Source organism: Malurus melanocephalus, unplaced genomic scaffold, assembly GCF_030028575.1.
Source record: "Malurus melanocephalus ecotype Western Australia unplaced genomic scaffold, MMel_1.1 scaffold_570, whole genome shotgun sequence".
Taxonomy (NCBI): domain Eukaryota; kingdom Metazoa; phylum Chordata; class Aves; order Passeriformes; family Maluridae; genus Malurus; species Malurus melanocephalus.
This window is the reverse complement of record NW_026623802.1, coordinates 405,425-418,107: the sequence shown is the minus strand read 5'-3', so window position 1 is coordinate 418,107 and position 12,683 is coordinate 405,425. Positions and strand designations below refer to the sequence as shown.

At 40.1% G+C, this 12,683-nt stretch overlaps 1 protein-coding gene across 1 annotated transcript in view; it reads left to right on the top strand.

The window, feature by feature from the left end:
• The window catches only part of OC90 (otoconin 90), a gene marked incomplete at its 5' end in the record, with an annotated part of 12,400 nt that extends 3,540 nt beyond the window's left edge, over positions 1–8,860 (top strand). The window contains 6 exons of the mRNA XM_057382497.1: positions 2,365–2,466; positions 4,664–4,810; positions 5,147–5,236; positions 6,796–6,970; positions 7,966–8,072; positions 8,538–8,860. Of these exons, the coding sequence (XP_057238480.1) occupies positions 2,365–2,466; positions 4,664–4,810; positions 5,147–5,236; positions 6,796–6,970; positions 7,966–8,072; positions 8,538–8,860 (944 nt within the window). The remainder of the gene's footprint in view (positions 1–2,364; positions 2,467–4,663; positions 4,811–5,146; positions 5,237–6,795; positions 6,971–7,965; positions 8,073–8,537) is intronic.
• Between the last annotated feature and the right edge of the window lie 3,823 nt (positions 8,861–12,683).

The window sequence follows — 12,683 nt, the reverse complement described above, 5'->3', positions numbered from 1 at the left end:
GGCATCTGTGGAAGAAGGTTTGCAACAAGCCCTGCTTTCAGCTCCCAAAAGCTGAAAGAATATAAGATGTTAGCTTTCTTTCTGCCCTTCTGAAAGGACTGATGTAAAAGTAGATGCAATGTTTTGGTGATGGAATTTAAGACTGAATAGGAAGGTGCAACTTTTCAATTTGTGAATGCAATGTGCTTAACCAGGGGTTACAATAAGTTTCCCAAGGGCTGAGAATGAACGTTCTACAACAAAAGCTGTTTTAATCAAAGCAGCTTTTTTTTCCCTGGGAACACAGGTTGGAGCAGGTGAGCTGTTTGGCAGAGATGCCCTGTGTGGGTGCCAACCACTGGACCCAAGGCCAATTGCATATTTCTTGTGTTTAAAATACGTTGAATTAATTAAGATGAAGCAGTAGTATGAGGAAACATTGAGCATGGTTTGTGGAAATGAACCACCACTTTGGTGATTTATTTACTTGGAATGAAAAGACCYGGGCTGAAACCTCCTCACTCTGGAGCCTCCTGGGTGAGTCTCTAAACCACGAGACCAAATAATTCTTGACTGTCTTAATTTTATCTTTTTTTGTTTGTTTGTTTTCTTTTTGCTGCAATCCGTGGCTGAAACTATTCTCTTCCTACCTGTGAGCACTGCAACACGAGAGGCCAGAGACAGAAATCACCCCAAGGCCTTGGTAGCTGTGGGAGGGCACACCTTGTAAGAGAGGGCCAAGATGTGAAGCACAGAGGGAGACCAGCCTTGGACCATTACCTGATTTAGCTGCTGTACTCRTTATGTGGCTCCACCACAAGCAAAGCCACCCTGTCATTGAAGGAGCAGTGGCTTCAGTGAAACAAGCAGAGGAAATGGCCTTAAGATGAGTCTGGGGAGATTTAAGATTAGATCTGAAGGTTCTCTTCCAACCCTGAGCATTCCATGATTCTCTGTTCGGAGACCCCATTTCTGCCAATCAGACAAACAATGTGCACTGGATTTGAGCAACCTGGCCACTGCTTAACTCAGAAAATCACATTGGTTTGGGCTGGAAGGGGCTTTAAAGATCATCTCATTCCAATCCCACTGCCATGGGCAGGGACATCWTCCAYTAGGCCATTTTGCCTGGGGAGATGTGGGAATTTGGGTTTTTTGAGTGCTTAAGAGCCTGGTTACAAGCTGTAGTGGGCTCTTCTGTGTGAGCATTGCCCTAAGTGTGAATCCAGAATAAAGAAAATCCTACGGAACATTTTTGTAAAAGCAACAATGTTTCTGACCTTTAAAGGTTTGTGGGGTTTTTTCTATTTTTTTTTTTTTTTAAATAGCAGCACGTGCACAAGTGTAGGTACCTGGAAAGGCCTTATGATGATTTTAAGTGCTGGTTGTTCCTTCACATCTCTTCTGTATTGTCAAAGTAGCTTTTTACCAGATATTTTTTGGTCTTCCCTAGCAGCAGCTCCAGYGTTGGTTCATATTTTTCTATCTGCTTCTGGGACATTTTGTAATAGAACTCCTGAAGTGAGAGCACCTGAATTTGCACTTCTGTAGCAATCTTTTAGTTCCTGAAGAAACAACTACTCATGCTCTCAAATGAGGCATAGTCCATCAAAAGGCTCCAAGTATTACTGAGTAAAAAAAAAAAAAAAAACTTCTATTAGAAATTTTAGAAAGCTAAAAACATAACATAGACAACATATCTAATCAGTCTTAGAAGGAAATTTGGAGAAGCACTCACTATTTAACCAGTTGTCTCCCCATTCAAGCCCAAAGAAGCTTCAACATTGACAGCTGTGGAAGCTGCATTAAATCAAAGCTAAGTATCACTGAGAAACTCTTTCAAAGGCAAGGGAGTTCTTCACATCACAACATCCTAACAACACAGAAAAAGATGAGGAGATGATTTTTTTTAGATCATTTGATAGCTATGTTTATAGTTTATCAAAAGGAAGCTGACAAATGGAAATCATTTTATCAGATAAAGAAGTAATTTAGAGGTCAGRGAGGTATTTGGCCTTATGGCTGCCCATACCTGAYTTTCAGTGCAGGCAAACACAAGGARTTCACAAGGAATGTRGCATCCTTCTGTGCACAACACTGGGATTCMAGACCTAATCCTGCTTAGTCTATTTGTCTGTCAAAGGGAATTAATATTGAATTTCTCAATTCAGTCTTATTTGTTGCTTTTTTCATGGAATCACAGAATCCTATGTTAATACAATGTACGTTATTTGCATGAGATTATTTTATCCTTATCACTTTGTCTATAACAATCAATGCACAAGTGAGAAAAATAGGCAAATATCTATCCATTCGCAGCAACTTGACTATTTATAAYTGTGCAGGCAGTGTGTTTCCTGAGTTTACATTTTCTGTTTCCAACAGTGATTCCTTTTGAGCCTCGTGACAAAGTCTTGGCAACTTCCAGTGCCAGAGGTAAGAGCCTCATTAAACTTTTGTTTATCAATTTGGCACTCTTAACTCCAGGTGRAGATGGATTTTCATTTATGAAGCTCTGTGGTGTCTCAGTCAAAAATCTGCAGCACAGGATTTCTGGATAATACCTCTACATCTGCTGACTTGCACATCTGTCTGCAAAACACTTCTCCTAATCACCATCTTTATAGATCCAGGCTAATAGTGATGTTTGGTTAAGCTTTATGATGCTTTCAGTAAAAGTCACTGCAGAAATGCATGGCAGAATTTCAGCAGGTAGGTCACTACCATGATGCCTCTGTTTTTTGTACAGTTACCACAAGGGACCACAGAAGCACAGCTCCTACTCCCCTCGTTCTCTCAATAAAAGGTCAGTGACCCTCAGTTTTCTTCTTTCTTTGACTGATACAGCAATTCTTCATCTAAAAGCATCACAGTTAAAACCCTTTGCATGGTAACAACAGGGCTGCTGGAGAATCAAATTTAGATCAGGGTCAGATAGCAGATACACAAACAATAAAACCTGGCTGAGAAGCATTAGCTGTTCCTTGCCTCCAGGCATTCATTTGCACTCCTCATCCAAGTATTTCTGAAAGCCTCTTCATACAAGATTTTATGATATAATGGTTGTTTCTGTAAAGTACAWTCACAGCATCTGCTGCCAGGAGCATTCATTTTGATTTTGCCTCCTCCTTTATTATAGATAATTTCATGGAATTCTTTCCCAGTCTGAAACCTGTTCCAGCTTTCACAGGTGTCCATGTTTTGAGCACAACCTCACCAGGAAGTACAGCTCAACATGGAGCACCTTGGTAGATTTGGAAGTTTTCTGTGGCCCCTTTTGYATAGAAAGGATTATCCAGGCAGGCTGAAATCCACCAGAAAAATGCAAAGGAAAACTGCATGTGGAGAATAGAAAGCAGTAATTTTTTGACTCTGATTACAATGTCTGAACAATATCCCTGTCTCCCATCCCAATGAATTTGGCATTACTGTACTAAGCACTGGTCAAAATCACTAAATGCTCTCTTACATTAACTTGAATGTATCAGAAAAGCTGTGTATTGTGTTGCAGGTCTGCACTGGTCCCAGGAGATTATTTGTCATATYTAYTCTTAGCTAWGTGCAGAWTTTCCCAAACACTGGTTTTATTTTYTGCATCCACCAGGAATCGCTTTCAACATTCCACTGCCAAACAAAGTCGCATAAAATRTGCACCTTGCTGAGCTGTCAAAACCAGTGTGTGACTATTGATYCCTTCTGCCACCTTTCATGGGCTTTGTTGTGTTCTTAGCAGTATTTTAATTTCTTTTAATCTATTCTCTTATCCTGTGATAGGTTATTTTCAACACATACTAAAACATCAGAGGGACAAGTTTAATGAATTTGAGTTTAGGCCAATTAATAAATTCAGCCAAAGAATTCCAAAGGAAATMTTTAAAAATATGAAAATACATGCCCATTACTATTTTCAAAGTATTTATTTTGTGAAATGCCACTTCGTTCACATTGAAATTTAGAAAAAAATGAAACCATTTTATAAGTGTTTTCATTTACAAATTAGTTTATATTTAAAATAAAAGGTTTAAAAACAAAGAGGGAATATTTTAAGTGCGTCCAAATTCAACAAAACATTCTTGAACAACAATAAAGTTGATCAGATAATCTAAAAASAAATATGAATTTAATTTTTAGGATAAACAATCTCCTGAAAACAGACATCAACTTATTTTCCCCTCARTATTTCCTTGTGGTTACAACCCACTAAACCTTCAGCCACCCATCTCTGCATCARTCAAATAATTTCCTGCTTTCACTAATGTTGCTCTCAGTTTTAGAAACTTCAGGTGAACACTTTTTTAAAGCAATTTACTCAGAAAATGACATTGCATGACACCACACCTGCACTTTATCTCCCCCTACAGCTGACTAAGCAGCATCCAACATGATTTTCAGCACTTGGCACAGTTTTATTTGTCTCAGTACGTATAGAATTTAAAAAAAAAATAATCAGCAGTTAAACTGATCATAATTAACCACAATCCTTTCTTCTGAAAGGCAGAGATGTGAATAAAGGACCAGTGTGGATACTCTGCTTTTCCAATTTTCCTCTTGGATGCTCTTTCTCTATGACCATCAATTCACACTAGCTCTGCCTGAGGATATTACTCTGACCAGATATCTAAAATTAAAATCTTGCTGTTTATTTTCTATGTCTTCATCTGCTTTCCTTTTCCTGCTTATTCAGAAGATGGATTTGTGGAGGCTGTGGTCCCAGTGGGAGAGATAACCACCTCCCCAGCCCCATTCCCAGGAGACAGTAACTCAATGCAAGTCAAAATTGTCCCCACCGCGACAATTCCTACAGGCACACCTGCAAGGACAAAAGGAAAAGGCAAGTGAAAAATGAATTTTCTCATTTACAGCACTCCCCTATTGCTGTTCACAGGAGTCAGCATTTTCCATGGATATACAGAATGACACTGTTTTGTCCCTAAATCTGGAGGTTACATACAGCACAGGATGCATAACACTGACTGCCCTGGAAAGGGCAGCTCACTGCCAACTGACCAAGAAAACTTAACTACCCATTAACAAACAGCCTCCCACTAAAAATTAACAAATTTTAGAAGACTGTCAGTTGATAATAGTTCAGCACTTTTGTACACACTGCTGAAAGAAGAGTTTATTCTACCTTCACAAGTCTAATCTATGCATTTGCCTTCTCCAGAGACGAGCCCTGCAAGGGGTGGCCTGAGAACAGCTTCCTCTGGAATAGCTCTGGACCTGGGACTGTCTGACAGAGGACCTGCAGGAAAAGGTAAATAAAGGATTTTTTTTTTCCCCATTAGATCTGTTGAAATATTCAGCTAACTCTGTACTAAAAGCAGGTATGTGTTACATATGAAGGTTATAGTTTTTTTTAAACGACAAGCACACATGTATTGGTATTTAGAACAGGAGGTGGAGACATCTGCAAAAGCTTCCATCTTTAACCTCTCCTGCCAATATGTGCTGTCATTAACACAAAAACTTTTTATCAGCGTGTAAGTACATTTTTCATAATATCTMAAATGAGCTCAGTGAATGTTTTGTTTGCAGGAAGTAATTTAAACAAATCTTTAAGTTTTTTTGTTTTCCAACAGAGGCAACAGCAATAGGAACTTCCCTGCTCTTCATTCTCACTGTTTGCCAAAGTGTTGCCTGCCAAACTTTTTCTCACCATTTCTGATTCTGTTCCAATTCCTGCTCAGAGATCTCAGAGATCCCARGACATTTCAGACCTGTCACTGCTATAAATTTGCAGCCAAAGACTGTCCCATCCATCTTATTAGGCTTCCCAATGGAGAAAAGCAGCCCTGGAATTGGAAAAGAGCAGAATCATSAAACCCACCTTTCACCAAACTGGAAAATTTGATTTTAAAATACTGGCTTTTAGAGAGTACAGATCAGTGAATGCATTAACCTGTGGTTCCTTCTGTGAATTAACATGAATTGGTCAAGACCCAAAGAGGCACATGGCCAGAATTTCCTACTGGAGATAGTGAGGCAGGATTGACCCAGACAGGAGAAGGGAATCAATCTGGAGCTACAGAAGGGAAGTTGGGATTACTTGTGGGAGAAAGGAGGATGGAGAGGGAACAGAAGCCCTCCCTCTCTCTCCTGCAATCCACCCATCAGCCCGTTCAACCCTTTCCCTGGCAAAGTCTCAGAAGAAGCCCCCTTCATGTCTTTTTCCTGATATGGAACACTGTTCTTTCCAATCTTATGAACAATTCCCACAATATCAATTCTTCCCAAGTGTGGGGAGCCACAGGGACATTAGGATTGGGATTTGGTGATGGCAAAACCTCAGCAGCACAGTAGCCATTGCAACAGATCACTCCTGCATTTGGTCTAGGGGCACCATASCTCAAATTGGACATTTCAAATGAAAACAAAAAAATTATCGTTTCGTCCAGCAAAACATGGTCATTGCCCAGCTATCACACAGCTATCWTGTGTGGAAGCAGAAGAGGTTAGGATTGTATGTTCTGAGTTACCAAGACAGAAACCACTGAATAGTCAGGTTTGAATATTCCAAAAGAAAAAGAATAGCTATGAAAGATTACAAAGGACTGCAAAGTATTCTCATTGCAATCCAATTTGTCTTGTATATCTTCATAGGGATCTCTCTCCCCTTTAAATATTGCCTGGCCCTTCTRCTGATGTGCTCAGCAATATTCTAAGAGCCCTAATTCATGGAATGAAACAATAATTTAGAGGTGGTAATGTGGTACCTTTCAAAGTTTCTGATAGCTCTGGAAACACTTCTACCTTCACAAGAGAGCCCTCAACCAGTGAACAAGTGATGTGTCAAATAAAAACCTTGCTTTCTAGTGTGTGAGAGACTGACATTTCTGCAAGACAGAGGACATGGAAGAGTGAAGAAGGAGCTACCCCARCTTGGAGAAATGCTGTTCTGCTTAACTGAACGATGCCCAGAGGAATTTGAGTCTTATGGCTGCTATTGTGGCCAAGAGGGAAGAGGTCATCCCACCGATGCACTGGACAGGTGTGGGCTCCTCTTATTTGTGCCATTATCTGTGGGTGTTATTGAGGTGCCCGAGGACCAAGAAAGATCAGTACATCTCTTGTTGGGCATTGCAAAGCTATGTGTCAGTAGTTGTATTTGGGGGAAAAAATCCACTTAAATAAATAAAACATGCAATACTCTAATGTGACTAAACGCATTCTATTGTTGCATCAATGTCTTGCAGAGGACTCACTAACTCAATTAAAATAAGAAAGGAGTATGATGGGAGGTTAGCAGAGCAGAAGGAGGAGCACATCAAATGAATGAGGATAAGAGTCCCTGTGAAACTTGGCTAAGGGGTGGCTTGGAAAGTGATTTATGAAGAGAGGAATTATCATCCATGCAGGGCATGCTGTCCTACAGAAGGGAGAAAAGCTCAAGCAAAGTCCTGTCAGAGTAGCAGCCAAACCTGTGCACCMCAGCACAGATGAGAAGGAGCTGTGCAGAGAATTCCACAAAAGTTCCTCTGAGAGCTCTTGTATTCACAGCTAAAAATCTCCTCCTCTGTGGAAGTTCATAACAGTTGGGGCACATCAGGTCTAAGCATAGCACACGCCTTTTACCTGCATTCACACACACAAAACTGTCTACTCATGAAAAATTGGATTACATGATGGCATGATCTGGCTATCATGATGCAGTTTGCAGATTTCCAGCCAAGATTTGAACACTTGAASACACTTCTCATGACAGATTAGGTCATGGTTATTATGTGTCTTAAAATTAAAACAAACCCCTGTTAATCACATGACAGCAAAGTACTAAGGAAGTGAAAGTAGGGAYAAGTATAAGAGAAAAGTAGGAACAGTTTGGGTTGCTTTTTGCTCTTCACAGAAAAGAAAAATTCCATGGTATGAAAACTAAAATTTAGCAGTTTTAGTGGGTATTTAAAATAAAAAGATATAAATAATTCTGAGCACTCTGGCATTCAGGAAGAGTAAATATTTTCCATTTACTTTTACTGTTTATTTTAGATGCTGCTTCTCTCATAACTGCTGTATGGAACAAGTTAAGAARTTTGGATGTCATGCAGAAAGAAATTCAAGATCTGAAGTTGTATGTTTTGATCACATGCCAAAATGTAAGTTTGTGCTAGAGGAAATTCTCAAATCCTGATGACAGTCTATCAGTATGAGACTGAATGCCACCCTGATTGAGAGTTGAGCATGGAGACAGAAATATTTAGCTTTCAAAAAGTTAGCAATGTTTAATATAAACTTCAGCTTTTTTCCTAGTTGAGACAAAGGTTACTACACAGCTGTGTATGATGTGACCAGGTCAGGCTGAGAAAATTACATTCAGGAGTTTTATAATTGCAGACAGAAGTCAGCTATTTGTGTCTTTACATTCCCAAATTCAACTAAAGCCAGTCAGACCTTCTACTGCCCAGCACCTGTGGCGGTCTTGTATTTGGATAATTAGTGGTGATTTTGAAGGCTAAAATTCATGGCAGATCTCAAAATTTTACTTTCAGAATTCATTTACCCATGGCAAATGACACATCGARTCTTTAAACAGCTTTCAAACATTGTGACTTCTCTTTCAGGCATTGGTTGGAGCACATGTGARAAGCTCCTCTGTGCCTGTGACAAGGCTGCAGCGGAGTGCATGGCTTCTGCCTTCTTCAACGAGAGCCTGAAGCTTCCCCACGGGCAGGAGTGCCGAGAGGAGAAGGTCTCCTGCCAAGGTGACCCTGCTGAAAGGCCTCCAGCAGGCACACAAACAGGCACACAAACAGGCACAGGGGGCTCCAGCTCTGAGGAGAGCAGTGAGGAGGAAGGTGCCCGGCAGAGCGGATTCCAAAGAGCCAAGAGAGGGACACGGCGTGCCATGGGGAACTCCAGAACAGGGGGACATGAGGACAGATAACCACCCATCTGCATGGGCTTGGGAAGTGGCATGGCTACAGTCAGCCACTGGTACCTTCCTCCTCATACTCTAYAGGCTGCTTCACAGTCTCCAGCACACAAATGACACAATCATAGACTAGGATTAGGTGTTAGGCTGTATTAACTCCTTGCTGTAGGAAGGTCAGCACTATGGACCAYCTATCGAGGTCAGCTATTACCATAAATAATTATCTGACAATATTGTGTATAATTTCACTTGATTGCTATGTAAAAACAGTTATGATCAGACTGATTTGTTAACTGTGCACTTGGTTAGGACTGGATCTTACTGATGGTGGCCAAGTACTTCATGTTTTTAATTAAACCAACCTGCAACTACTCCAACTCCTTTTGCAGACATTCTTCCTTTACTGAACTTAACAGGAAACGCCGAGAAGCTAAAGTAATTCCATGAAATTAGTTCCTTCTTTCATTCCAATCTATAGCTTGTACGGCTGCAAGGTCTGGGTTTCTTCTCCCTCATCTTGTTCTACATCTTCTCCACAATCTTGGCTGAACTTTGCCAAAGTATTCCTTACAGAACAATCACTTTACCCTCATGCTGGATGCAGAGACTCTGCCTGTGTTCTTCCAGATCATGGAGCACTTCACTGAACCCCAGCATCTGATCCTGTGTGAACTGAATGGTGTGAGAACAGTTGGTGAAAATACCTGTGAATGTTCTTGGATGAGCAGTTTATATTCTATAAATTGGCTGCTGATACTCCACCTTCAGTATTTTTCCCACATTAAAAGTACAAAGGATTACTGCAGTGCAAAAAAACCCCAACCAAACAAAAAAAAACAACCAACCAAAACAAACAAAAAACCTCCCTCCCCCCACCAAAAAACCCTGCAAACAAGCAAAAAAAAAATCTCATCACACAAACTCCCAAATTAAATCCCAAAGATATTACGTCACGTGACTCCCTCTGGATCCCAGTGGCTACACCATCACTACTAGGGGAAAAAACAACAGAACAAAAAGCCTTTTTTAAGGGAAGGCAGAGAGGTCAGCTAAGTGATGTGAGAACTTCTATTTGCAGAAAAAAATTTAATTAATTCCCCCCTTATTCTGTACAGAAAGAGGACGTATCAGTACTGAAGCAAAATGCTACAAATGCAAAATGCCCATTTTTGTTCTATGCTGAGGATGAAATGTGCATTGTGTTGCAACTTTTACTAGCCTTTTATTATAGGGATGGAAAACTACATTTCACAGCACTTTAAAATAAATATTGCAATAAGAAAGTGAGCTAGATAATGAGCTGAAATGGGGAAAACTAGCCTGTAAAYAGGTGAATGAAGTGCACTGCAGAATAACAATAACACCAGCTCCTCCCTGAGAGCACTTACTGCTGCTCTGAACACCTTAAAATAAACTCCCATTCCCTTCTGCTAATTATTACTACCTTTGTGGTTATGCAAACATTCATTCAATGATGCTAAATTTTCTGACTGCACAGATAGGGACAGATAATTTGATCAATCAAGTAAAAGAGACACAACAAAATAAATGTGCTGTTATTCAAGCAATGTTGTGATTAATTCCTTTAGACCTTTTTCCCCAGTATCCATTATTTCAGCAAGAATTTAACACCCAAGTTGTGCTGTAATTGGTACCATATAAATGGTGTTGATTAAGAAAAGTTTTAAATGATCTAGTTATGATTAGCTACATTTATTTGTAATCAGAGATCAGTGCTAAAATAATAAAAAAAGACAAGCAAATCAAGAAGGAACATTTAGCTCAGCTTTTTTTCTTTCTTCTCTCGTTCTCATAATCACATTACAATGTATTTTYCATGGCTTTGAGGCACAGCTGGCCATAACCTAGCTGTTTACCAAAAGCAAACAGCTAGTTTATTAACTATTAATCTAAAAATATTTCCTACTTCAATATTTTAATTTTTTAAGCATTGRATTMTTTGCCTGYCCCATAGGCAGGGACACCTTCCACTAGACCAGGTGTCTCAAACCCCCATCTAACCTGGCCATGAACCCTTCCACGGATGGGGCACCCACAGCTTCTCTGTGCAAGCTGTTCCAGTGTCTCACTACCCTCACAGGAAAGAATTTCTTCCTAAAATATAATCTAAATCTACTCTTTCAGTTTGAAGGCATGCCTCCTTGTCTTATCACTACATGCCCTTGTCCAAAGTTCCTCTCCAGCTCCCCTGAACCCCCTTTAGGTACTACGAAGTGCTGTAAGGTCTCCCCAGAGCCGGGGGGATCAGGAGCCAAGGGAAATCATGTTCCTTCAGGATCAAGAGCCCCAACTCTGTCGCCACAGCAGAGATGCTCCAGCTCCCTGATCAACTTTGGGGCCTCCTATGGACAAGTCAACCTCTTTCTTTTTTGGGGGGCTCCAGAGCCAGATGCAGTAGCCCAGGTGGATTTTCACAAGGGCAGAGTAGAGGGGGAGAATCCCCTCCCTCATCTGCTSCCCCATGTGGTGCTGGATGCAGCCTGACACAGGTTTGATTTCTCAAATGCCAGAGCACATTGCTGGGTTTGTCGAGCTTCTCACCCACCAACACCCCAAGCCCTTCTCCCCAGGGCTGCACTTGATACATTCTCCTCCCAGCCTGTGTTTGAGCCTGGGATTGTCCTGACCCAAGTAGGACCCTGCAGGCCTTGYTGAACCACATGAGATTCWCACAGCCCYRCCTCTCAAGCCAGTCCAGATTTAATAGTAAATAAACTCAGCAGTTTAATAACAATGCAATGCTGTACCATCTGCAAAACCAAATGGGTGTGTAAACTGATGGCTATTTTAAATGCTAAAAAATTAGTAATTAACAGCTTAAACATGAGCAATAAAAATTGAAGGACACCTTAGAAAAGATTCGATTTTAAATTTTGGTTTATTTTATTGCTTAAATATAGATTGCACAGTGTGTTCTTACATTTACTGAAACTGGTTCATTACATACAGTACAGAATATATGACCATCAGAACAACAGACAAATTAGCCCTACTCTGATTTTGGATAACAGACTATTTCTATCTTTTAAAATTACCATGGATTTGATTTATCTTATTTAATTTATCACTACCAAAAGCTATATTTTTTTCAAAATGATGTAATAGGAAAGAGAACCCAAGCAACAGCTGGAATACATTTAAACTGGGTACCAATTATAAYATTGTGACAGTGCTCAGTGTGTTGCAGATAACACAGGGCCAGTTTGCATAAGGAACTTTTAAATTCTGCAGCTTGTCTGAAGAACATAAAGAGATAAGTGAAACAAAGCAGCCTTGTACTGTACAATAAACAGTATTCTTAATTCTTTTGGCTTCATTTKTTAGCTCATATAACARTAGCTACCAAAACAGTACATCTTAYMACCACTCCCATCTCCCACGTGCTAAAAAGGCCAGAGTGAACCAATCACCAACTTACAGGCTCCCTGAATTTCCATAAAGGAAGAAATTAAATATCACATGAACACACAGAGTGTTACAAGCTCTTCACTYCCTGCACTACACCTGCACAACACCTGCATTTCCCAAACAACGCTCACTGAACACTGGAAACACGGAAACCTACCATCACCAAAGGAAAAATACTTCATCAACAGAACAGAAAATGAAATGCTGAATCTATTTTTTCACATGCAGCATTCATGCAACAGAATTCAATCACAGAAACAATCCTGTATTTACAGCACAGTCTCCATACTGCACAAGTGCAAACAGAAGTACATTCTTTATTACTTAGACTCCTTTTTTTTCTTTTTATACAAAAGTGCTGAGTGATATTCTTAAAAAAATGACAGAGTGGGTAGGTGTTTTACAT